General features: G+C 45.9%; 1 protein-coding gene across 1 annotated transcript in view; it reads left to right on the forward strand.

Moving 5' to 3' along the window:
* RNF115 (ring finger protein 115) overlaps positions 1–24,833 on the forward strand; it is a 42,294-nt gene extending 17,461 nt beyond the window's left edge. The window contains exons 3-9 of the mRNA XM_067569409.1: positions 2,597–2,654; positions 10,267–10,478; positions 12,082–12,153; positions 12,424–12,496; positions 16,244–16,337; positions 19,072–19,187; positions 23,392–24,833. Of these exons, the coding sequence (XP_067425510.1) occupies positions 2,597–2,654; positions 10,267–10,478; positions 12,082–12,153; positions 12,424–12,496; positions 16,244–16,337; positions 19,072–19,187; positions 23,392–23,523 (757 nt within the window). The 3' untranslated portion in view covers positions 23,524–24,833. The remainder of the gene's footprint in view (positions 1–2,596; positions 2,655–10,266; positions 10,479–12,081; positions 12,154–12,423; positions 12,497–16,243; positions 16,338–19,071; positions 19,188–23,391) is intronic.
* Positions 24,834–26,717: the final 1,884 nt, after the last annotated feature.

Raw genomic sequence — 26,717 nt, forward strand, 5'->3', positions numbered from 1 at the left:
ATGGAAGCCCCTTAATAAAATAGTGGATGTTGTGAGGTCAATCTGTGCTTGTCTGGTAGATCAGTGGTTCTCAACCTTTTTACATTTGCTGAGCCCTAAAACAAATTTCAAATGGAGGTGCCAGAACCCTTTGGAAATCTTAGACATAGTGTGCAGACCCCCGGTTGAGAACCACTGTGGTAGATCAATGTTCTTATGGAGATTTTGGGATATAATTGCTAATGCTAATTAGGCAGGTTCACCGAGAGGAGATTTAAACCTTTGTGGGTGCAGGTATCAAGGTTAAAAGTACCTTTTCTCTCCATCTAAGGTACTTTAATGCCCCCCCATTACTATAGTGTCTGTGCCCCTAATACTCTTGAAAGATATTTATCCTCCCAACCCCCGTGAGGTAGGGCAGTGCTGTTGTTCCCATATTACAGACAGGGAACTGAGACATACTAAGGGTGTGTCTGCACCACAGCGTCACAGCTACAGTGCTGCAGCTGTGCTCCTGTATCACTGTTGTGTAGATTCTTCCTACGTCGATGAAAGGGGTTTTTCCGTTCCTATAGTTAATCCATCTCTCTGAGAGGCAGTATCTAGGTCAATGGAAAAATGTTTCCATCTACCTAGCGGTGTCTATGCTGGGGGTTAGGTCATAACATTTTTCACAGCTCTGAGTGATGTAGCTAGGTTGACCTAATTAAGTGTAGACCAGGCCTAAATGACTTGCCCAAGGCCACAAATAGAGTGTCTTTGTCAGAATGGAGGATTGAACTCAGGTCTCCTAGCTAGCTCCCTAACCACTAGACCATCCCTCCTCTCTACTAGCAAAGCTCAGCAGAAGCTATATTGATGTTATAACTTTTCTTGCACTACTGCTTATTTCTTATGGGCTGCTGTAATTAATAGGAAAATGACAGACTTGTAAACTGTCTAAGTATGGAACTGGAGATCAGGATTAGAACTCTGTCTTGCTCTGGCGCTGACTTCCTTTGTGGCCTCAAGAAAGTCACCTCATCCTCGTGCCTCCGCTTTAATTTCTCTTTCAAATAGGGATAACATTTCATTGGATTGTTGGGACTGATTAATATTTGAACATACAGAGCACTATATAGCTGCTGCTATTTTATTAAATGAAACTAATTTTTGTGTGTGGAGGGGGGTAGGTACTAATTTAGCACTCTTGTGGCAAAAATGTATGTGAGATGAGATGTTGATTTGAAATACAAATCCTGACCAAGTTTTAGGTAGAGCAAAATCTTGATTTAGTGCCGTATAATTCAGCTTGATTTAATACTTCACCTGATAGTAAGGAGGACGGCTTAATTCATTATATGGTGCCTATTTCAAAGATGTTTTGTATTGGTGAGATCTTTGAAGACATAGAACTTTATGATGTGTGTTAGTCAATTAAACACAGCCGATCAATCGTATTTGAACAATTCTCTGCCTTTCCTCTGATTGTAAAAAGCAGACTATGTATCCTGATACTCTGCTCTTTCTAATGTGCTAGTTGTGAGGATTTAAATGACAATTAGCCATTTTGATCCATTGATCTCAGTGTCTTACAGAAGAGGAAATTGAGGGACAAAAAAACAGTAGTGACTGTGCCTGAGTTGTCACAGTGAACTGGTAGCAAATCCAGAAATATACCCCAGCTCTCTTGACTCGCAGTCCAGTTCTTTATCCAGTAGAACACATTGCTTACAAACAACTAGGGACTGAAAAATATGCTAGTGTGGCACTTACTATATTCGGTCCTGAGCCACTGCTGAGAAAGTTGTGCTATTTGGAATGGGAGTGGTAACAATGTTAAAGGCTGATATCTCTGAGCTGCCAAAGCAGGAAAGGTGTGCAACATGTCACTGGAAAGACGTGAGTCACTGTCCCTTATAAACACAGATATTCCCAGCAGTTAACAAATGAACATGAAAATGTAACTACAAGCAGCCCAGTGTTTTTGCTTGGCTCTGTGATTAGGAAAGTTTGCCTTGGAACAGCTGTTGTTAGCACCCTTCCTGAACAAACTCAGCAAAATGACCTGGTTTGGTGTGTTGCAGATCTAAGCATGGAAAGCTTTCAGTTTCAGTTTAGTTGGCAGGGTGGGGGAGATTTATGGGAAGGGAGAAAAACTGGTGAGCTGCTCTCAACTGCATGAAGGAAATAAACAGTTACAGCAAGGCACAAATGTTAAGATAGCAGCCGCAGGGAAATGTATTTACACTGCTGCTAAGTGACTTTCTTGTGAACTGGCTGCTGCTACATTTCCTCCAGATTGGAGCCTCTCTAAAACATCTTGCGTATATTTTCCATACAAGGGAAATCTAAATCAGTCCGATGTGTAGTACTTGATTCTTTCAGTAGGCTCATCAGCTTTACCTGCATTTCCCTGTTGGGCTGACACTGTGTTTTATATATAGATTAATTCCTTCCACAGAGTAACTCAGGCACCACGTTTGATCATGCTTTTTTGCTCATCCCACATGGGAGCCTTGTCTTATTCCTTATTGAGAGTCTGGCTCATGCTGGCTTCCATCTATATTTAATCCCCAGAAGGGGGAGCTTATTTTGGAAGCAACAACCTGTTCTGACTAGTCTGTTTTCTCCTCAGTTTTCTAGATAGTAGTGGCAGTGGAATAGAGGACAGTCCATCCACACAGTTTGCAGAGGTGAGTTTGCTTTTAATACTGATTTTTTTTTTTTTTAAGGTTTTTTAAATCCTTAGCTGAGAAGAAAATCTGTTTTGGATTTTAGCAATTTTTTTTATTGAAAATTACATTCAGGGAATGGTGCTCTTGAAAGACTGTCTAAGCCAGGAACACGCTGAGAAGAAGGAGATTGAGGTGTGACTGACTTAGAATGCTGTCTGTTGGAAAGTGAATCAAACCCTGAACGTGGTGTTGTAAGCTGTGCTGGATGAAAGCTTTTGGTTTTTTTTCTTTCCATTTGGTAGAGGCTTAGTCCTTTACAGAACAGATGGAATCCATGCCCAAAGAGGCTCTCATCTCAGATACATACAGGAAGAAGGAACAGCGTGACCTTGGGTGAAATCTTGGTCCTATTACAGTCAGCGGGAGTTTTGCCATTGATTACAACGGGGCCAGGATTTCACCCATAATCTTTGAGGAGGTATGTATAGGATATTTCATGAACACGGCGGATTTTGAGGCAGGTTTTGAAGTTGATGGCTTGGCATATGCAAACAGAACAGTTGCAAGCACAGAGCATGGCAGGACAAAAGCTCAAAGTAAATAACGGTGCAAGGAGACAGACAAGCAGCAGATGGAGAGGGAGTGAAGGAGGCATGACCTAGTGTGCGTCTACAACCATTCCCTCCTTTTCCCCACACGTATTAAAGAACCGCGTTGATGGGCTTGTCCATTCGTCTCTAGCTGGAGGGAATATTGTGTAGCGCAAGAAGATAAAAACATAAGAACGGCCATACTGGCTCAGAGCAGTGGTCCATCTAGCCCAGTATCCTGTCTTCCGACAGTGGCTGATGCCAGCTGCATCAGAGGGAATGAACAGAACAGGGTAATTAGCAAGAGATCCACCCCTGTCGTCCAGTCCCAGCATCTGGCAGTCAGTTTTAGGGACACCCAAATCATGGAGTTGCATTCCCTGACCATCTTGGCAGTATACGTTCATGCAGGATCGGACCAATTCTTTTTTTAATCCAGTTATCATTTTGTGCTTCACAACTTCCCCTGGCAGTGAGTTCCACAGGTTGATTCTGCGTTGTGCGAAGAAGTGCTTCATTTTGTTTGTGGTTAAACCTGCTGCCTATTAATATACTGGGCAGCCTCAGGTTCTTGTGTTATGTGAAGAGACAAATAACTTTTCCTTATTCACTTTCTCCACATCATTGATGATTTTATAGACCTCTATCCTATCCCCCATTAGTCTTCTCTTTTCCAAAATGAACAGTCCTAGGCTTTTTAATTTTTCCTCATATTAAAGCTGTGTTCCATACCCCTAAGAATTTTCATTGCCCTTCTGTATACCTTTTCCATTTCTAACGTATCCTTTTTTGAGATGGGACAACCAGAACTACACGCAGTATTCAAAGTGTGGGCGTATCATGGATTTATATAATGGCGTTATAGTGGCAAACTGACCCCTTAGTGTTGGAAGACTCCTGGGAAGTGGGGTAAATGAAACTTAACAGCATTTGACTAGATGGTGACTTGACACTCTCCATTGATGCTGATACTCATTACTTTAAAGGTACATCTATGCTGCAATAAAAGATCTGCAGTAGAGAGTCTCAGAGCCCAGGTCAGTCAACTCAAGATCGTGGGGCTCAGGCTGTGGACTAAAAATAGCAGTGTAGACATTTAGGCTCAGGCTGAAGCCCCGGCTCCAAAACCTGGCAATGGGAGAGGCTGGAACTCCAGTGTCTACACTGCTATTTTTAGCCTGAGCCAGTTGATCCAAGTCCTGAGACTGGGTGCCAGGGTTTTTTTTGTGCGTGTTTGTTTTTTGCAGTGTAGACACAACCTAAATGCAAGAGGTTTGTTACCAAAGTGAACTCTGGCTAAAATAATCGCAACTTGTAACAGATTATTTACAGATTTAAAAAAAAAAAAGCTTTATTCTTTGGATGGCACTCAGTATGATGGCCGATAGAACGTTTGCTTTAGCAGAGTCCTGTGTTGCCATGCTGATAAATAAAGCCCCAAAGAGTTAGCAGCTGAGAGCCTGATTCAAGCCTTGCGAATACATGGAAGCCTAGCTAAGTCTGCAAATCCATTCTTGAGTTGCCTCTGTGCACGTGTGCCTGTGCATAGAATGTCAAATCACCCTAAGTAGACCCAGGCAATAACAAGTTGAGTTAAGGCGTTATCTTTGAACTTCATTGTTTTAAAGTGCTATTGCAGTCACTGAGGGCTCCCTGTTTTCCCTCTGATTCGAGTTGTAATAAGCTTATTCATCAAAAGATGAATTTGCCAACCAGCAGCATCTCAGAGTTCCCTTTCCAGCTGTGTTCTTTCTGTATCTGACATCATCCTTAGTAATAAAGATCCTGCAACTGGAACTTCTATGGCAACTCATTCTGCCAAAACTGTTGGCTGCACAGGGGGAACAGAAATGGGATCTTGTTTGTAGCAAAATCCAGGAGAGGAGATTTGGACAGCAAGGGGCAGTGAGAAGCAGGTGCATGTCTTGCAACATCAGTTGTCTTGTGCGTACATGTGCAGCACATGACCATCTCTGAGTGGGCTTAAGACCTTCATTTTTCAGCTGAGTCCTGTTTAATTTCCTTCGACTTTTTTTTTCCTATTGCATTTTAAACAACAGAGAATGAAATGTTATGGGCACCCTCTATGACAAGCAAATAGGTCTTCAAAAGCAGTCAGTTACTGTGATGCTACATAAAGCAAGGTTTGGATCTGGGAGAGAGGCGGCAGCAGGGGAGCTTCTGGAGTTAAAAAATGTTGTGGTGATGTTTTGTGACACACTGCAGCAGAAAAGGTGCCTTGTTCCTGCTTTATAGATCTTTTCCCCCCTTCATTTTCATAGGTCTCTCCTTTAGCATACCGACTGACTAAATCAAACTTGAAACCAGCAGCATGGTAGTTGAAGATCCCATGGTACTTTTACAAGCCTTATGTGTAAACTTCAGATCCTTCTTGCTGAATTCTAGCTTCTTTAATTACAATCCGCTTATCTTAATTCCCCCCTGCCATTTCAGTTGAATGTAGTATTCTTTTAAACTAAACCATTGCTGTGTGCTGTTAAACTGCCATGCTGGACCCTAGAAATGAGTGCATTCCAGAGGTGGATAAAGTGATCTTTGCTTATATTTTGTGTGTCAGTTCCCAAAGAACTTTAGAACGTTTCAGGATGAAAGGTACTATGTAAATTTTAAGAATAGTATTAATAATGAGCTTTTGCTCTTGATGGGCTTTCAGATGAGCATAGCTGAATTCTAGTCAACAAACGCTCCAGCTAAATTCTGATTCTGGCGCGTGTTTAGTGACTCACAAAGCAGATCATAATCTTATTTTTATTTTCCTCCACTTCCCCTCCCCCCGTCCTCTGATGCTGGGTTGAACTAGCAGACATAAAGATCTTGTAAACTGAGCTACTTAGATACACAAAGGGTGGAAATAAACAGAAAACGGAGCTGCAGTTTTCCAGTCATACCCCATGATGAGGTATCGTTAAAATGTGGATAGTAAATATGTTGAGTTTATTCTATATCCTTCTTACTGTATGGTCTATCATATCTAATTCTTGTGATACATCTCAAAATACAGCTATTTCTAATGCCATTTTATAGTGATGTGTCTAGATCATCAGGCACTGATACATCCAGTGTAAATATTAACTGTTCCCACTTCACATAGGTAGCTCTTTTGTCTGACACCACTTGCTTGGTTATGCATTCTGAAATCTTTCATAAAAACCTTACTTATAAAATCTTCAGTGCCCTCATAGTAGCAGAGCATCAGCTGTTACTAACAGAGCTATTTTGAACCACAGGCTTGTGTAATCATGAGAAGGCTTTCTCCAAATGCAATAAAACAAAACTGGTTTTGCCACCTAAGATTGCAAGTTAGCGCTTTCAATTCTGAATGATGCCTTCAGAGTTCCAGGAGAGGAACAGGGGAAGATTACCTTGCTTTGTGAATATCTCCATACACCCTGCTTCTTTCCTGCAAGCTGGTGGAAAAGGCAAGGGGATCTGGCCAGTTGCTCCATATAATTTCATCAACTACCCCAAAAGCTCGTGTTCTATGCAAATGGCACATCTGAGCCAAGCGTCTTGGCTTACCTGAGGGGATTGTCACAGGACCGACAGCAGTTCAGTTTAGCAAAGGAACAGGTGGGTTTCGGCAGCAAAAGCAGCAGGTGTGTGAATTAATGGGGCATGCGTTAATATGTGGTGGTATAAATGAGTGAGCACCTCCTGGTGGCCTCTGGGCAGCCCTACAAGTGGCCCCTTGCCTCAGTTTCCCTCTGGGATAACCCAAAGGACTCCACTTCAGGCTCTTTCTTAAACTGGCCCCCTGTTTATTACAAAACCCTTGTGCAAATAGTCTATAACTAATGTCCCAAACCTATAGTCCGTATCACCCCAGTGCATATAGTCCTTGTTCCCCCCATACTCCAGTGTCTTCCATCACAGCTGGGCTCCTTATCTGTCCTCTTCTTTCCCTCTGCTGGGGCAGACACTCCTTCCCTTTCTTTTGGGGTGCAACCATGCTGCTCCCAGCAGGAACTCCCACACCCTCTCTGCTGGGGCCATTCCTTCCCCTCTCTCTCTCTCTCTCTCTCTCTCTCTCAAGGTCCAGTTCTCCAACAAGGCAATGTCAGGGGTAAGCCCCTCTCCTGTTCCCTCTGCCTTCAACCCTCTGGTTTGGGGACACCAATCAGCAAATCCCTCGTGCTGCCCCTGTCTTAGCCTTCTCCCAGGAACCAGTAGCTCTCCTCCCCTGCTTGACTTCCCTACACTGATTTCTCACTGACCTTTTGTAGCCCCCTCAGTGCTGCCCCACCCTCTTAATGGGCCCAGCAGAGAACTCCGGGACTGGGTCAGGCAAGCTGAGCTGAGTTTCACTTAATGAGCTGTTTGTTGTTGGCAGAAAGTGGGACTTTAACCTATCAGTGGGTCTTACAAAATACGTTGAATCGTCTGCCCTAGACAATTGCTTTTTGGCCATTATCGCCACAGCTGTTTTCTGTGGACTGAGCTCAGTATCCTGTTTCCAAGACCATGGTTTTTTCATTGTCCTAGCGAAGAGAAACAGACGAGTATGTTTTGCTATGGAACCTTTCGTCGGAGTATTTCCGAGCTAATGCTGATTAATCAAATGCTAATTCTCATGGTCCTCTGTGAGGTAAGTGTAATCCCCATTGTACAGATGGAGATATAGAGGCCCAGGGAGGGTGGTGTGGCTTTCCTATGGGTACACAATGATTAGATGATGCCATGGAGGCTTAGTTCTTGGTTCTCTGCTCTACCCACTAGAAACACTCTCCTCTCCCCCCCCACCACCTCCCCGCCATCATTTAACAAGACTTTTTCTCATCAGCATTAAAACAAAATTTACACACTCAATTAATAAACCTAGCGCAGCAGCATTGCAGCTCTCCCCTACCATTAGCAGAACAGCCAATAAATATTTTGATGCAAGGTCAGGAGGGCGAAAGAACAGCTTCTTTTATCCCTGGACCTTTGTCAGCTGATTAGGAAGAACATGTGAGCAGCCATCTCTCCGTGAGTCCTCCAAGGCAGTCGTGTTCATTCAGTCTATTTGATAGATTGAGGTTCCATCTGGAACTGGCTGAATATGAGACTTTCATGGCGTGGTGTTATCTTCCTAAGTGCATCCACCATGGTCCTTCTGCAGCTGATTTGAAGGTTAGATGCAAGGTTTTTCTGCTTGGATTAGTTCTCCCCTTTCCTTTTTCTCCTCCTTTTAGCTTTTTTGTCTGCTCCTTCCTTCTCCCTCTGCTGGAGGCAGCAATAATGTTCTCTATTTCCTTCATAGTTCTTAAAACACTTTGCGCCTCAGTTTCCCCATCTGTACTTCCTTTGTAGTGACTTGCCAAGGGTCCCACATTGAGCCAGTGGCAGAACGAGGATTAGAACCCCTGTCTCTAGAGTCCCAGTCAAGTGTGCTGTCTGTTAAACCAGACTGATGCCTACTTTCCTAGCCCTTTGAGAACTGCATTTAACTCCATTCTGACTAAGTATGATGGCTGCTATCTGAGTGACTAAAACAAACGTATTCTGCTTTGAGATCTGCACATAAAACTGCTAGGCAAGAATCAACCAATTAGTCTAATTGGGGGTTATGCACCTGGTTAGTTTGGGCTAAATTAAGCTGGTTGCCATGGGCCCCAGAAAAGGTCTGGCAAACAATCTAGATTTGCTAAATTGCTTTCCTTGCGTTTTCCCCCCACACCCAGTTCTACTTGAAATGCTTTAAAAAGTTTTCCTGAAAGGTGGTTCTTAATCACCCCACCTCGCAGTTACAGCAGCCCGGTTGCCTCCTTCAGTCCGGTTCCCCCGGGCCGGGCCTAGCCCTACTGCCCCAGTTTGTAGTACATCGAGGGATTTTTCTGTAACAGCGATTGCAGCTTCAAAATCATGAACCCAGAGATGATCTGCAGCCCGCGATAGCCTGTGCAGGTTCATTTGTCCGTTGGGTGGGTTTTTTCAGAATGCTGACGTGCAAAATGTTCATTGCTGGGTAGCAGTGGCTTCTGGCCACTGCTGATCTCTGCTGGTTAGTAACTTCTGTGTCGTGAGTCCCTGATTACTCATCAGATAAGCAGCATGGACGGAGACTCAGCAGACCTGCTGTATGATCTTGGACAATTCACTTCCTTTCTCTGTGCCTGTTTTCCCACCAACCTTTCTCTGTCTCCATAGGCAGTATTGCCACAAAGAGCTTACAATCCGTGGCTCTCATTATGTGTCTGTATAGCACCAGCGGCTGATGTTGTATGGGGTTTCTAGGTGCCATGGGGATACAAAAATAAATACTTTCATGACTTCCACCATCACAACTGGTGCTGTGTTTGCAGAGAGGTTGGGATCTCCTCTTATTGCTCCAGACAGGGCAGGGAGCTGTGTATAGAAAGTTTACCCTGCCCATGCGGTATCTGCTCTGGGAATAAATGGAGACCTTCAGTCTCCAGGGATGTCAGGCTAGTACTTGTCATAGGTATACCATTCATTTTAAAGGGCCTTTATAAAACCACAGAGTTTAAAGCTACAGCTCCTCTGCCTTTTAGCCCTGCATTTATGAACATCCGATATTTTCCCCTCTGGGTCCTGTCACCATTGGAATAGGAGAAACCTCACCTTTTGGTATAGAAATATATCTTGAAATCCATCACACCTGGGGAAAGAGTCCAGATTTCCAGCCTCAGAGATTGGAGTCCTCTGTCTAACCCTAGAAGGGAGACAGCACTGCTGGGGTCCTTGTGCTGCTCTTATCCTGAGTCTCCGTTCTGTCCTGGGGGCTTTGTGTGGACTGGTCAGTCTTGACCTCTCTGCTGAGGCTGCCCACAAGGGGCAGGTGGAGTGGTTTCCTCTCTTCCCTGCTCATTTCACAGGCTACTGAATGTGAGCCACCATCAATGGTAACCACTTTCAACGTCTGTCGACCTGGGTTAGAATCAAGCCTGTGTTCCAGAGGAGAACGGTCCCGGGTGTGCCACTGAGCCATCCCCTCCGTCTTGAAATATACTTAGGGCAGAAAAGGAAGCCCTGCTCTAACAGCTTGTGTGTGTGTCTTTGTGTATCTGGCTTCTCAACAGCTTTGGGACGACTTGGACCACACAATGTTATTCCCAGACTTCAGACCATTTCTGAGCAGCAGCTCGCTGGATCAAGAGAGCAGAGACAATGAAAGGGGCCATCAAGCACATGCGGATCTCTGGGGACCAAGCAGGCCCCCGCGACTGCCCATGGCACGGAGGTACAGATCCCGGGGCAGCTCCCGTCCGGATAGGTCTCCTGCTATTGAAGGGTAAGTGATGGGACTTTCAGCATACTTGTCGCAGCCTGTCTCAGTCCTCTCTCCTGCTCGCCTGGCTTCCCAGAGTCTCCTGCCCCTCGGCAGATCGACCACCCTTGTCACGCTTGACAAGGCCCCTTGTCGAGCCTGTTGGTGCCACTCCTGAATTGAGATTGCTAAAAAGAGGCACTGGGCACTGCCTTTGGGGTGCCCCAGTAGCACTGCCAGGCTGGGAACAAGGACAGATAAGAGTCGGGACTCCAGAACCCTGCATGGCAGTGCAATGCCCTCCCAGCAGATTGTGGCGTTGGCCCCCGTCATCTTGAATTCATTCTGAATGCCTTGGGCATGGGGCAGATCCTTCGATGTGGAGATGGGCGGTAGTATTGGGTCAGAACGCTTACCTAGATGAAGTCCCAAGTTGGCACCCCTTCATCAGTGGGCACTCTCCCTTCCTACTTCCCCCCATACCCGCTCTACCAGCCCCCACCTGCTGCCTATTCCTGGGCACAGCCTCAGGCCAGGAACCATTATGGGGAGGTGCTGTCCCTGGGGTCGCGGGGCGCTACAGGGGAGGTATGAGAGTTCTTGTTTGGAAATGGGGAAGCAGGCAGGACTTGTGCTGAGAAGGGATCGGAATAGTTTCTTTGGCTCCTAACTCCTCGGTGGAGGGGGGGGTGCTTGTCCCAGAGGATGCTGAGAGCTAATACAATAACATGGTGAGAAAGTCATGTGTCCACAATAAGTCTTCGTCGTGGATCTGGTGCTGCTGCAGGTGCAGGAAGACTGGCTTTGAGTCACTGAGAATCCCTGGAAACTATTTTTAATGGGGTTTCAGCATCGCTGGGCTCAGCGTTCCAATGCCTAGCTGATTTAGGAGCCTAAATCTCATTTTCAAAAGGGATTTTGACCCTTAGGAGCTAAAACCCCATCAACTGTCAACAGGATTTTGGATCTGAAGTGCCTAAATCCCTTTTGAAAATGAGATTTAGGCTCCTAAATCTAGTTAGATGTTGCTGCCCCTCAAATCCTTTAAAAGCCTGAACCTATGTAAACCTGTGAGTGTTGGTTCACTTGCCGTACCTGCAATTCCCATTACTCAGTGGATGAGATAGGGACACATGCAGTGTGCAGTCTCCTTGGATCCCGAGCATGTCATTTTAAAACACACATTCCCTCCCCCCCAATCAGTGCAAACTATTGACTGAGTTGAATATTTTTCACCCTGCATTCCCTCCTTTTTTTAATCTCCTTCCCCATAGCAATGAGAGCTATCAGTGTAGGGAAATGAGTCAGTGCCCTGGAAATCTCAACCCTTTTCTTCCCTTCCCAGCCCCTCGCACCATCTTGGATAAGTTTGCATTGCTTTAACACGCTTCCTTCCTCCTGTCTGTTGTGCAGTCTTGGCTCACCCTTGGAGGAAAGTTGTACAACACAATCCCAAAAAAGTGTGGCTTTCTGAAAGCGGGACTGAGAGTCAATTTTGGGAGGAGCTAGTGGTTTGCTGTCCCCCTTCTCACTAAAATGTTAAGTTGTTTTTAACGTTGCTTGCCTGTGGTTTTGTCCTAGCCTGTTTGCTCAGTTTGTTTTGTTTTTTACCTTTTCTTCTCAACAGAATAATACAGCAGATCTTTGCAGGGTTTTTTGCAAACTCAGCAATTCCGGGCTCTCAGCACCCTTTTTCCTGGTGAGTAGCAAACCGTGTTTAGCACTACCACCTTGGATCCGATCGTTGCAATAAACAAGTGTTGTGCTGCAGTCTGTTGTGTCTGTGTGATGGAGGATGCCTCTTGTACTGTCAGATCTGTACCCAGCTGAACAGTTTCCTCTTGGGGATCCCACAAGATGACGTGCTGTATAAATATAAGATCACTGCTATTGTCTGATTAAATTTCAGTGCAAGAAAATTTCAGAGCTGTATTGAGGTTGACAAAATTGCTCCCTTAACTGTCTGCAGGAGTGGAATGCTGCACTCAAATCCGGGCGATTATGCATGGGGACAGAGCGGCCTTGATGCAATTGTGACCCAGGTAAGATGTGCGTGTGTGCTGAAGTGGGGTGAGACTCCGTCCTGCTGCCCAAACATTGTGGGCTGTGTTGGGAAGATCTTTCTATCTTTCACTTTCCTCTCCTGTCAATCTCACTTTCTTCTATAGCGAGCCCCTTTTTCATAGATTAAAGCCAGCAGAGACCATTGGATAACAGAGCAGAGCCATATGCTGGCAAAATTTGCACCTGACACCAAACTGGAAGGGGTTGCAGTTCAGGACAACACTGACAAATGGGAGAATTGGTCTGAGTTCAACAAGATGAAAATCAGTAAAGACAAATGCAAAGTGCTTCACTGAAGAAGGAAAAATCAAATGCACAACTGCAAAATTGGGGAAAATTGGCTAGGTGGTCGTAATGCTGAAAAGGATCTGGGGGTTATAGTGGATCACACATTGAATATGAGTCAACATTCTGATGCAGTTGCAAAAAAAGGCTAACATCATTCTGGGGCATATTAACAAAGATATTGGTTGTAAGACATGGGAGGTAATTGTCCTGCTCTACTTGGCACTTCTGAAGCCTCCACGGGAGTGCGGTGTCCAATTCTGGGTGTCACACTTCAGGAAAGATGTGGACAAATTGGAGAGAGCCCAGAGGAGAGCGACAGAAATGCCAAAAAGTTTAGAAAACCTGACCTATAAGGAAAGGTTTAAAAAAAAAAAAGGGGGGGGGGGCGGGGAGGAGGATAGGAGGGGGGACATGCTTAGTTTTGAAAAAAGAAGATTGAGGGGGGAATCTGATAAGTCATCAAATATGTTCTAGACTGTTAATGAAGAGGACTGTGACCAATTGTTCTCCATGTCCAGTGAAGATAGAACAAGAAGCAATGGGCTTAATCTGCAGCAAGGGAGAATTAGGTTAGATATTAGGAAAAATGTTCTAACTCTTAGTGTAGTTAGGCTCTGGAACAGGCTTCCAAGGGAGGTTGCAGAATCCCCATCATTTTAAGAACAGGTTGGACAAACACCTGTCAGGGATGGCCTAGGTTTACTTGGTTCTGCGTCATCACAGGGGATTGGACTTGATGACTTCCTGATGTTCCTTCCAGTCCTACGTATCTATGATTAGATCATCTTGTTGGACTTCCCGTATAACATGGGCTGTAAAATTTCTTCCTGTATTGAGCCCAATAACTGGTCTGAGTAAAGAATCTCTTCCAGAAAGGCATCCATTTGTGATTCGAAGACATCGACCACTTCCATTCGTGGTTTGTTCCAATAGTTAATTACTCTCACTGTTAAAAATGTAGGCCTTATTTCGAATTTGAATTTGTCTGGCTGTGGTTCTTGTTATGCCTTTCCCTGCTAAAGCCCTGTAGTATCTGGTACCCATGAAGGTATTTAAACACCACAATCAAGTCACCTCTTGATCTTCTTTGATAAGCTACAGTCCCCTGAAGTCTGTCACTGTAAGGCATTAATTCTAGTCCTTTTATCATTTTTGTGCCTAATGATTTTGAGAGCAGCTGATCCACAATTCCACAACCATCAAACCCCCTCAGGCTCCTCAGTACCTGGCTTGAGAACACACCTCGCTAGCGTTGCATCTAGTGATTTGATGCAGCTCTCCGCGTTTGTTCTGACTCACCTGAATTATTACGGCAAACGTCTTGGCACAAGGGAATCTTGATTATGGCACCAACGAGGCTGCTAATGTTTGAAGATATTTTTAATTATCATCTAGAACACTCAGAGGGACGAGGTTTGAGGAGGAGGAGTTGGCTATGATCATTTTTGCTTCATCTCTGCTGGAAAGGATGGGCTGGTTCTTAGCGTGGAGGCTGGGAGGATGAGTCAGGACACCTGGGTTCCCAGCTCTGTTGCCGACTTGCTGTGTGACCTTGGATGAATCTCTTCTTTCTGCGCCTTGTTTCCCCCTGTATAAAACAGGAATATCTACCTCCCTGTGGGAATGGGGGAGCATTGAGGCTTAATTACTTCACTGCTAATTGTTTGAGGCTCTTTGAGAGCGTCACATGAAAGCCAGCATTGACGTGTATTTTATTTCGTCTCCTTGCCTTATGCAAGAGCAAATGCTAGCTGTGCAGCTCTCTGCTAGGAGCGTTGCAAGTTCCTTGCAACAGTCCTGCAAACATGAACAATAGGAAAGTTAAATTCTGATTATTTATTTGTGTTACCATAGCACCCAGGTCCCTGTTGTACAAACACACAACAAAAAAGACAGTCCCTGCCTCGCGTGGAAGATTTCAGTTCTCTGCCTGGCTCCCTGATCCCTTGCTTCAGGTGCAGCTTTTATGTTTAGAGAGCGACAAAGGCTTCTGAAGCGATAAGTTACCAATTGCCTTCTGCCCTGGAGGGTCGACATATCTGGGATTGAGAAGAATAGAGTCAATTCCTTTTTCAGTGTCCGTCCCTCAAGCTCTTTTTTTTGCTATTATGAGAACTGGAGGGGCTTGCTTGGGAGTGGAGCCAACTCTCTTGTGCGAGATGACTTCCTTGTCTTGGAAAGGATGAGCAACTAGAGCAGTGAACCCCAAACTTTCTACATTGTGCCCAGCCTCCAGGAGCCGGGGCAGAGCTGCAGCCAGGGGCTGAGGCTGGAGGCAGTCTGGTGTCCGGAGTGGGGCCAGAAGCGGAACCGGGAACAGGGCCTCAGGCTGAAGTTGGGATCAGAGTTGGGGTTGGGGTCACGGCTGGGCCAGAAGCAGGGCCATGGCTGGAAGTGGAATCGCAGTCGGAGGCCAAGGCTGGTGGTGGGGCTGTGGCCAGGCTGGGAGCTAGGGATCAAGGCCATGGTAGAGCAGGGCTGGGTGGCGCTCCCTCCTCGCCCCCTCCATGGGGTCTGGCCCGAGCCCTGTCACACCCTCCCCCTGGGGAGCCCACCCAACAGTTTGGGGACCTCTGAACTAGAGCATTTAGTGGTAGCTAATCTGGCTGTTGTCATGACACTGGCACCTCATGAGCACGGCGGGCAGACGGTCTGTCATCCTTTGCAACTAGCCACGGCTTTACAAACACACCGTGCTCTCCTTTGTCACAGCTTCCTCCAATGAGCCTCCCTCCCACATGTCCAGGGGCTGGGTGGGTGTGAGGAGGAGAGTTGGAGGGGGTCTCGCTATAGTTATCAGGTGCAGTTTGCTGACATCGCTACCCCTCTTCCGCAAGTGGCAGGCTGGTTTGTTTGGACATGCAGCTCCTCCTGGCTCTGCCTCTGTCCCGTGTGTGGAGGGCGCGAGTGATGGAGGCCGCTCAGGGGCTTGCTAGCACCTCAGTCCTTTTATTGAGATGTCATTACTGGGCTAGAGTGGGACCCCTTGTCATCTCCTCTCTTCACGACCAACCCAAGTCCCAGCACACGCAGAATGCTGCTGTGTATCCGCTTTCACCCACCGGGCAGCACAATGACTTTCTCCACTCTTCAGTCCTGAGTCGCCATGGTGAACTCCCATTCACTTCAGTATCGTGCTCCTTTCCCCCCAGCCTGTCGCTGTTGGTTTTCTTCTCCTGCCAGTTCTGGTGAGGGAGCCTTCTCCTCTGCATTTTCTGCCGGGTGCTACCGACCTGCCTCCATCTAATTTCAGGTGCCCTCTGAAAACCTCGCTGTCCTATCGCTGCGGAATAACCTACGTTTTTACAGTGCAACTCCCTGACTGGCCTGGCTAACTTGGTGGAATAGTGTGGGGGGCACAGCTTGTATGAAAGGCGTTCCACAAGACAAGGCCGTGTTGTATGCTAAAGTCTGGTGTATTTGTCATCCCCTTACAGCTCTTAGGACAGTTGGAAAACACGGGACCGCCCCCAGCTGACAAAGAGAAGATCACGTCTCTTCCAACAGTGACAGTAACTCAGGAACAAGTCGGTGGGTTAAATCCAATATCTGGTCTTTCTGGCCGTGTCTGATAATGCTTGCCCTCCTGCTACATGTCTCCAAGCACTTGGATGCATTGATAGATCCACGCTAAAGCTCACTCATAGGTTCCTAAGACTTTTTTCTGACTTTTACCTTAAGCTTCCCCACTCCCTGGGTTAGTGATTAGTCTCCCTCCACCAATGCCTACTACCTCCCATTCAGTTGTGCGCTGTATGCCCCCTCTGACATCTGGTCCACCATCTAGATGAGTCACTCACTTAGCTTAAACATGGAGACTTGTGATTTTTCAGCTCTGGTGGTCTGCTCTCAAATGCTGCTGACAATTCAGGCTACCCCAACCCTGGAGGCAGGCCTGCTTTGATCCCTACTCTCTCAGTTGCCCTCCCCAATCTGTGGCATTTTAAAAGGTTCTGAACTGAATGAGTAGCAGGCATTGGTTGGGAAAGTCAAGACTTTGGACTCACAAAGTGCATCATTGGTTCTGGTGCGATGCATTTCTCCTGTCAGCAGAAACACCCCTTTTGCTCATTAGAGCTGTTGCTGTTTTACTTTTCACTTACCTGCTCCTATTTGTGTCTGTTCCATTGGTAACAATCAGATCCGAGCGGGGGGTTGCATGTCACATCTCCTTTCGTAACTAGGGCTGGTAAATACAACGCTGAACAGATTCCTACTGAACTGCTGCGAAATCCTCTTTAACATGTGGGTGTAAAGATCACAGGTTCCTTTGACATAACTGACAGCCAAGAATTGTATGTGTTTCATGAGTGCTTACGGTTTCACAATTGGTCCAGCAAGGGTTTGGTTTTTTTTTAGTGTGTTTGCAGAAGTGTGTGACTCACAAAGTTGCAGTCAGGATTCTTTTTCCCCTGTAAGCTACTGTAGACCCTGAAACCAAAACTGTTTGAAGACACACTTTTTATTTATTTTTTTAAAATCTGTTTCCATGGTATCTATTTCTGTCTGGATCTTTTTATACGCACGAGTTTTGTTCTCATTTGTGGAGAATGAAGATGAGTGTGCATCCCCATGTTGTAATGTCTCATGCAAAGCAATGGCAGAGTGAGTCCTGTGTCTGTGAACTAGCTGAGCATTTGTTGTGCTACCTGGCAACTGGGCTGGGAATTAATGTGGCAGGTTCGGGGTCTCTGCTGGCAAAGGACACAAGCTAGGAAATAACGTGTTGGTGCCGGAGTTGCAGGATCAGTGCAGCGCTAGCGATGGGAGAGCAGCTCAGTTTTAGACTGGGGTTGCTTTGTAGCCAACATGCTCTTTCCCTGGGGAGGAAGAGTCACTAATCATCATTCTATCTATAGCAGCATTGCAAAATTAACATCAGAATGGCCATATTGGGTCAGACCAATGGTCCATCTAGCCCAGTCTCCTGTCTTCCAACAGTGGCCAATGCCAGGTGCTTCAGAGGAAATGAACAGAACAGGCAATCACAGAGTGATTCCTGTTGTCCGCTCCCAGCTTCTGGCAAACAGGCTAGGGACGCTCAGAGCATGGGTTTGCATACCTGACCATCTTGGCTAATAGCCATTGATGGATCCTATGTTCCCTGAACTCATCTAGTTCTTTTTTAACCCTGTTATAGTTTTGGCCTCACAACATCCCCTTGTAATGAATTCTTCAGGCTGACTGTGCATTGTGTGAAGAAATACTTCCTTTTGTTCATTTTAAACCTGCTCCTGTTAATTTCATTGGGGGACCCCTAGTTCTTGTGCTGGGCGTTATTCTCTCTGTCCTACGTGAGTGAGTTTGTTAATAGATAAGTAAAATACCCTTAGTTTAATTTTAATGATGGGTCATCTTTTTGTGTCCAGCCTGCAAATGTTCGTGTCTGCTATAAGCTGTATAGTCCCCAAGGCCCTATATTGGAAGGTTTTTGATAGCACTTTGCAGAGCATTAATTATGTAAAAGTCCATTGTGGCTCTAAGATCAAATATAAACTGGACTGTAAGCCACTAAAGTAGCTGAATTTTCTCCCTTCCCATGTATATATTGGAGTCCAGCCATCAGGAAACTTAGTAACTATAAAAAAAAGTTATAATAATTGGACTACCCGAGGCGATAACAATGTCAGTAAAATAATGGCAAAGGCATTTTAGAAATGAGACCTTTCCTGCCCTAGGGCTCGATCCTGCAAACACTTACGCACGGGTGTAACTCCACTCCTGTGAATAATCCCATTGACGGACGGAGAAACCACTATCCAGCTCAGACCCTCCTTCTAAACCACTTCTCCCCGTGTGTAGAACCTTTCCTCCCCCCTTTCCTGTGCTGAATCCCCATACCCAGATTTAGTCTCTGTTCATCAGTGGAGGATGTTCTGTATCTGTTATGAATTGCTGGCGGCCGCCCTTTAGCACTGGGCAGGGCACTCTACATAAAATATGTCTCCTTATTGTGCTATGCAAGGGAGACAGTTTTAAAAAAAACAAAAACAAAAACAAATCCATACTCCCTCATTTCCTCACTTCTGAAAACTGAACCTTGCGCCTCTTCAACAACTGATCACAGTTCCCCAGTTCGAGTTGTCCTGTCTGCTTCCCTCTGGGAGAAATCAGCTGAGATCAGTAGGTGAATGTGTCTCTTGATACCCCATTTTGGTAAGGGCTTGGCTGTTGTAATTGAGCGTCGGGTGGATTAAGGCTGTGCAAACAGGTCACTGCTGTGTGCAACAGGCTAACCCATCCCCTGTATGAATCTGTCCTGCAGATATGGGCTTGGAGTGTCCTGTGTGTAAAGAAGACTATACAGTAGCAGAGCAAGTACGACAGTTACCGTGCAATCACTTCTTCCACAGCAACTGCATCGTGCCATGGTTAGAACTGGTAAGAGCGTGTGTGTGAGAGAAACACTGCAAGTGCCGACTGCTCCTCGTCGTCTCATGCCTCTTGATCTATTGGTGTGTGTGTGTGGTGCAGTGACCGCACTACCTGCCTCGTAATGCCAAGGCTCTTTCATTTATCGTCCAGCCTTTGAAACACGTGTCCATTCTAAAGCTATCCTGCCGGCTGAAATAAAGAGGATGAGGTGGCTTAGAGAAATTGCTAATGGAGTCACAATGCCTTTTATCTCTAAGTCACCAGTTCAGACCCTGCCAGTGGTCGCAGTCACTCAAGTGGGGCCATCGGATGGTTGGTTGTTACATGTGAAACAAGCTGGGGTCTCTGTCCTAGTGGGAAGCGTCCACGTGAAAACTCCCCCCTTCCCCTCCCCGCTTATTATCCTGACCTGAGGTCAAGGATGGAATGATCCATGTAGGTTGAGCTTCCTTCACCCCTCCTGGTGGGCCTGGGGGTGCAGAGGCAGACAATGGGAGAATTTTGCATGGCAGCACAATGCCTGCCTAATGCACGGACTATCTCTACCCCCACCACCTCTAACCCAGCCCTAAGAAGATACTGCAGAAGAAAGCGTGGCTTAAGCCTGTGTTCCTTTTGTGAGCTGAGGTTAGTCCCTGCACCTCTCGGCCTCAGTTTCCCCACCTGCCCAATGGAGAAAAAGTGCCTCCTAGACTTTAAGGTTAGAAGTGACCATCATGATCATCTAGTTTGACCTGCATGTTACAGGCCACAGACCCTCACCCACCCACTCCTGTAATAGACCCCTAACCTGTGGCTGAGTTACTGACATCCTCAAATCATGATTTAAAGACTTGAAGTTACCCAGCACTCACCATTTACACTAGTTTAAACCTGCAAGTGACGTGTGCGCCATGCTGCAGAGGAAGGCAAAAAAAACCCAGGGTCTCTGCCAATCTGATCCGGGGGAAAAATCCTTCTCCACCCCAAATACAGTCATCAAAGCATGAGCATGTGGGCAAGACCCACCAGCCAGATGCCTGGGCAAAACTTATCTGTAGTAGCTCAGAGCCCTATGTAGTGTCTCATCACCAGCCATTGGAGATATTTTCTGCTAGCAGTCGCAGATTGGCTACATGCCGTTGGAGGCAGACTCCTCATACTGTCCCCTCCATAAGTTTATCAAGCTCAGTCTTGAAGCCGGTTAGGTTTTTTGCCCCCACTTCTCCCCTTGGAAGGCTGTTCCAGAACTTCACTCCTCTGATGGTTGGAAACCTTCATCTAAGTTTAAGCCTAAAATTGTTGGGGGCCAGTTTATATCCATTTGTTCTGTGTCCACATTGGTGCTTAACTTTAAATAACTCCCCTCCCTCCCTGGTATTTATCCCTCCAATGTATTTATAGAGAGCAATCATATCTCCCCTCAGTCTTATTTTGGTTAGGCTAAATAAGCCAAGCTCCTTAAGTCTCCTCTCATAAGGTAGGTTTTCCATTCCTCATATCATCCTAGTAGCCCTTGTCTGCACCTGTTCTAGTTTGAATTCAACTTTCTTAAACATGGGAGACCAGAATTGCACACAGCATTCCAAAAGAGCTCTCACCAGTGCCTTTTATAATGTCTACTAGAAATACCTCGCTTGATGCATCCTAGGACTGCATTAGCCTTTTTCACAGCTGCATCACATTGGTGGCTCATAGTCATCATGTGATCAATCAATACATCCAGGCCTTTCTCCTCTGTCGCTTCCAACTGACACGTCCCCAGCTTATAGCAAAAATTCTTGTTGTTAGTCCCTAAGTGCATGACTTTGCACTACTAAATTTCATCCCATTTCTATTACTCCAGTTTACAAGGTCGTCCAGATCATCTTGTATGATATCCCGGCCCTCCTCCGTATTGGCAATACCTCCCAACTTTGTGTCATCCACAAATTGTATTAGCAACTCCCACTTTTTGTGCCAAGGTCAGTAATAAAAATGTTAAGTAAGATCAGCCCCAAGACCGATCCCTGAGGAGCTCCACCAGTGACCTCCCTCCAGCCTGGCAGTTCCCCTTTCAGTGACCCGTTGCAGTCTCCCCTTTAACCAGTTTCTTATCCACCTTTCCATTCTTGTATTACTCCCCAAACTGCAAGCTCAGAAGCCTTTATGAATCTCAGTGAAGCACTTCAAGGTATGTGCTGTGTTGTGCAAAGTATTGCCACCATTTGGCTTTAGATGGATTTGGGAATTATTCAGCCCTTCTTTGTATCATTGATGTACCTGTTTTAGTGATTGGGGCCTCCTTCCTGTAGCATCAGAGCACCTCACAGTCTTTAATAGGTTTAGCCTCACAACGCCCCGAAGCATTTGCCTAAAGTAACACAGGGAGTCTGCAGCAGAGCGGGGAAATGAAGATTCCTATGAGTCTGCTGAGACCAAGGCTAGGGCCCCTAATCACCACACCATCCTGCCTTGCTAACTGTGGCCGTGTTGTCCTCCTCCATCAGCTTTCGTTTTCCAGTTATTAATGGCGTGAAGCCTCAGACAGAAAGAGAGCTTCAAATACTGCGTTGGTAGCAAGTGTTGGTTCTCTGCTGCCATGTTTCCCATGAAATCTCTAATTCCAGGGTCACTGTCATCCACCTGTCCTTCCTGCCTATGTAGCTGAGTTGTTAAAGCACCTGATTACGATGTAGTTACATACAGTCTGCTTTTAAAAAGGACTGAGTAACTTTTGTTAAAAAACCCTTTTCTTTAGAAACGTCTGGCTACTTTCTACCATATCATTCCCGTGCTGTGCAAAATAATGTGTAACCAATTCAATTCAGATCCATTAATCAGTCTTTTGTAATTGATCATCAAAATAGCAAACAAAGATGACCCTAGCTACTGGTTAATAATTCAGTTACATTTGCTATACAGCTGGCATCATGGACTGGGATCTCAACTCATCTGAGCTAAGCAGGGTTGTATTTGCTTAGCACTTGGATGGGAGACTGCCAGGGGCTGAATGAAATGGTGTTGGTTAGACAGAGATGGTCTTCCTGCTGAGTCAGTGTTGAAACCTTGCCCTAGCATATTGTTCGGAGCGTTTTGCTCTTTGCCGTGTCTTTCCGATACGGCCCTGATCACTTCTTTTGACTTAGACTCAGCAGCGCTGTTCACGAGAGTAGGAGTGGGAGTTAACCCATGTGCTCTGTCCACATTCTGCTTTGGGTCCCTACGTTCCACTGATGTAGTAGTTAGAATCCCTAACTCTTATGGAGCGCTTTTCAGCCATAGATCTCCAAGGTACTTCATAAAGGTCAGCAATCTAAATTCCCCCACCCTCACCCCCTCCAGTTTCATCTAGATGCTGAGGTTTTTCCCCCTTTTCCTAAACTACTGTATAACTAGGCTTGGCAGAACGAGGTTTTTTTGGTTTTGTTTTTTTTTCTAATTTGACAATTTTGAAGATTTTTTTTTTCCTTCTATTTTTAACTATTTTTATTTTGATCGTTTTGGGGATTTAGGGTTAGGGCGGCGTGGGGAAAGTGAGGGCGGGAGGGTAGTGTCCTGTGTGGCCAAGGGGCTCGAGACACCAGGCCACAAGGTGCGGGAGAGGCTCTGGTCGACTTGGCCCAGCGGAGCAGAGACTTTCCTCCCCCCATCCAGCACTGTGAGGAGGAAGACAAACCCCTGGCTGTGGGGGAGGCCACCCTGCTGCTGAACAGATCCTGCCGTGGGTCGGCTCCCACAATCCTGGCTGGTTAGCGAGTGAGCAGGGCTGTAACAGCGGAGCGGCAGAGGGCTCCCTGCACAGCTGTGGGCTGGTGATATTGGATCCCGGGTGCAGGGAAGGTCATGGTCATGGAGGGGCCGAGCAGAGGCCGACAGTGCTCCTGGCTGGTGAGTGAGAGGGGGGGTCCGTGACAGCACTGCTGCAGACCGCTCCCTGCAGGCACTCTGTTACTTACTGATATTTTTTTCGTTGACTTCAATGTGTCCATTGAAATCGACATTTATCAAGTTTTCGGTTTAAAATCGAATCCTGCCAAGCCTACCTATAACATTGCTTGTCATTGCTACATCAGCTGCCGTGCGCTAACCTAGAGGTGGCTGCATTTTGATGGTGGATGAAGGGAATTCCTCCAGGAACTGCACGTAAAACGCTTTTGGGATGGAAAGTTGCTATATAAACAGCGGTTGTTAACTGGTGACCATGATGCTGGTGATGGGCTTTCACTATGCTCTCCTGTTTCCCTTCCAGCATGACACGTGTCCAGTATGCAGGAAGAGCTTAAACGGGGAGGATTCCACTCGGCAAACACAGAACTCGGAGGCCTCAGGAAGTAACAGCTTTAGCAGTGAAAGCCAATTACACGATCGATGGACTTTCTGAAGCTTGAGGGCTTCCCGGGGGCGCTGGCCGTAGTAGTCTTACTACAGATGTAAATTGTATTATAATTAAAACCAACGAAAAAATGAGTAGCAGGAAATATAGGGCACAGGAGGGAACCCAACCCATGATGTTACTGCCCAAGTGCTGTCCCTCTCCAAAACTTAAACTAGCATCTCCGAGCGAATCGCATCTCCATCAGAATTGCCTCTTAGTCCTAAATTCAGAGTCTTTGAGTGAGTGATTTGAGTTTTATACTTGTGAAACCTTAATTAACGTGGTTCTTTCAAAGTGTGTGAGGAAGGGAGCATTTCCATCTCTCCAGGCTCACTGGGGTCCTGATCGCTGGGATGTAGCCTTCAGTGCAGCCTCAGCCTCAGTGTTCTTAAGTAAATGCCATAGAGAGGTAGTGGGGGGGAAATACTCCCTCTTGGTGACGTCTTTGTTTGATGGGAGCAGCTGCTAAGGGATGCAAACAAGAGGATTTTGACACATCTCCCTCACCCCCTTCCACTCCCCTAAAACAGAGTGGGTGAAATTGAATCCATCAGTATTTACATCTTCTCTTGAATGCGAGGGAAGTGTACAGTGTTTTAGGTTACTCAAGGGGTTGGGAGTGAGGATTTATAAGATAAACTGGGACGAAGAATCTCTTTGGAACAAAATATCTTGCCCATGGCTTTTTTTTTGTGGGCGGTGATTTTTGGGCAGGGAGATGCAGAAGTCATCCAGAATTCTGGGGAGCAGGCATGCGCAGAACATTTTTTGTCTCGTGACCTGATTTTTCTAGCCCTTATCCACGTGCCGATGTTCCCAGGTTTGTCCAAAACGGGTTTGTTTGTTTGGGGTTTTATGTTTTTTGTTAACCCCATCCTGACAGTAATTCATCTAGGATCCTTAACTGACTTGTATCATATGGACCACTTTAAGGCATCCTTCAGGTAAACAGACTTAACTGTGCATAACCGTTTTAATGGCTGGTTCTTCAGTGTTTAACATGAAATCTTAAATCTCCTAGACCGATAACATTAAGAGAATCTCTCTATTTTTTATTTTTATTTTCACTTCTGTAACATTTCATCCATGTTTAGCTCTTGGTTTTTATCGTCCAAATCATGTTTGAGTGTAGAATGCCCACTAAACCATCTGTGGCTGTCTTAAATCAGTGGATCAGCCCGGAAGAAGGAGGAAAGGAGAGGGTCGGTCGCGTCTAAAATTGTTGCCACTTCATTGCTGTAACAGTGTACCAGGTACACTCGATTTAAACTAGTGTTTCGTTTGCTATAAAATCAAATAAAGGCCTTTCTAAAGAAGATGAAATGTTGAGAGGATTGTTGATGGGCTTGCCGGGATGGATGAGGGATTTTGAAATAAATAACTGGAGAGACAAATGGGCAGGAGACTTCGGTCTTTATCGAAGAACATAAGTTCTTGCTTAAAAGGGGTTCTTCATATTAAGGGTTTAATCCAGGGCGTTGGGAATCAGGGGAAAGTTTCCCACGGGCTTTGGAAACTGGCCCATATTCCAAATGGCAAAGCACCAGCCTTAAGGTAAAATTCTTAAAATCACCTAAATCTCACTTTCCAAAGCAACCTGGGAGCTCATGGCCAAGGTTTTCAGAAGTCACTAGAGGTTTTGGAAGGCCCAGCTTGACGGCACCTTAAAGAAGCCTGATTTTTCACAGGGTGGGGCCTTAGCACTTTCTGAACATTGGGCCCCCTCCAGGTGACTCAAGTTGGGCTCCCCAGAATTGAGGCACCCAAAATTACTAGTCGCTTTTGAAACTCTCGACCTGTTTTATTGGAAATGAATGGGACTTCAGCTGCTAGGCGCCTGTCACTTGGGCACTTTAGAGACTGTCTTGACTACATTGGTTAGGAAGCTGGGCCCTGTTCACAGGGCCTCGTGGAGCCGTCCTCGCTGACCCTGTGGTTAGGCCTGGCTCTGGAATACCATTGCAGAGTGCGCAGAGTTGAGATTTGAGGCCCTGAAACTGACAGCCCCTAGCACCTTCATCATGATGGGTGTTAAACTGGACAGGTGGATTGCTGATGATCACACAACTTAATGTCAGTATTTTGGAGTATTCTTTAATGTGCGTGTTCCTGGTTCAGTTCTGCTTTCACAGACGTCGCCCGAGTGGTGGTGTTTTGGGTTTTTTTTTTTTTTGCCTAATCAGCTGCTGCGCGGACATGTCACAACTGACACAAGCAACGTGCCAAGTGCCTGCAAATAAGACGACTTCTCTTGATGGGGGGGAGGGATCTGACTGGGCCAAATTTTCAGAATGTTTGGCACTCAACGTGTGAAGTCCTGGCCACTTACTTCAGTGCTTACATGGGAGGGGAGCTTTTTTGTAAATCTGTTTTTTTCACACCCCTCAGCAACAAAAGTTTTGTCAGCATAAGTTCTTGTGTAGACACAGCCCTAGTGTTTATCAAAGACACACAGGCACTTCAAAATGTTTTGCTTCCCATTTCACCTTGACTGGAGAGCTACCTGTCAACTCTTCTTTATTTACAGAAATCTGCTTTGATTGTTCCACCCATTGCCACATATTTGGTGATTTTTTTTTTTTTTTAAGTGCTGCAGCGTGTCTGCATCCTCACACAAGGCCGAAGGGTTTAAATTAATCGTTTTCAACCTGTAGTCTGTGGATGCCTGGGTTGTCTGCAGACTATGTCTCAGGTCTGCAAAAGGTGGTTGTTACCACACATCAGATGTAGACCCAGATAATTTAAATCAGTGGTTTTCAACTTTTTTTCATTTGCAGACCCCTAAAAAATGTCAAATGGAGGTGTGGACCCTTTCGGAAATCTTAGACATAGTTTGCAGACCCCAGGTTGTGAGCTGAGTAGAATTGGTGTGTCTTGTGGCAATGAAAGACCAAATTGTATCCTTAGATACAGGGATGTAAAGAGGGGTTAACGTTGCTGACTTTGATTGATTGAATTATTACAGCTTTGCATTGCTGTAACTGTGAGCAGACTGGCTCTGCGGCTTACCAACCTTTTTTCATTTGCAGACCCCTAAAAAATTTTCAAATGGAGGTGCAGACCCCTTCGGAAATCTTAGACAGAGTTTGTGGACCCCAGGTCGAAAACCACAGTTCTAGTGTCACAGTTCAGACGTTTCTAGTATAAATGATGTGGATTTTAGCAGGAAAGTTGTGGCTCGTGCCTGGCAGTCATGGGCC

Source organism: Emydura macquarii, unplaced genomic scaffold (assembly GCF_026122565.2).
Source record: "Emydura macquarii macquarii isolate MOO-44397 ecotype Brisbane River unplaced genomic scaffold, CSIRO-AGI_Emac_v2 contig_2924, whole genome shotgun sequence".
Taxonomy (NCBI): Eukaryota; Metazoa; Chordata; order Testudines; family Chelidae; genus Emydura; species Emydura macquarii.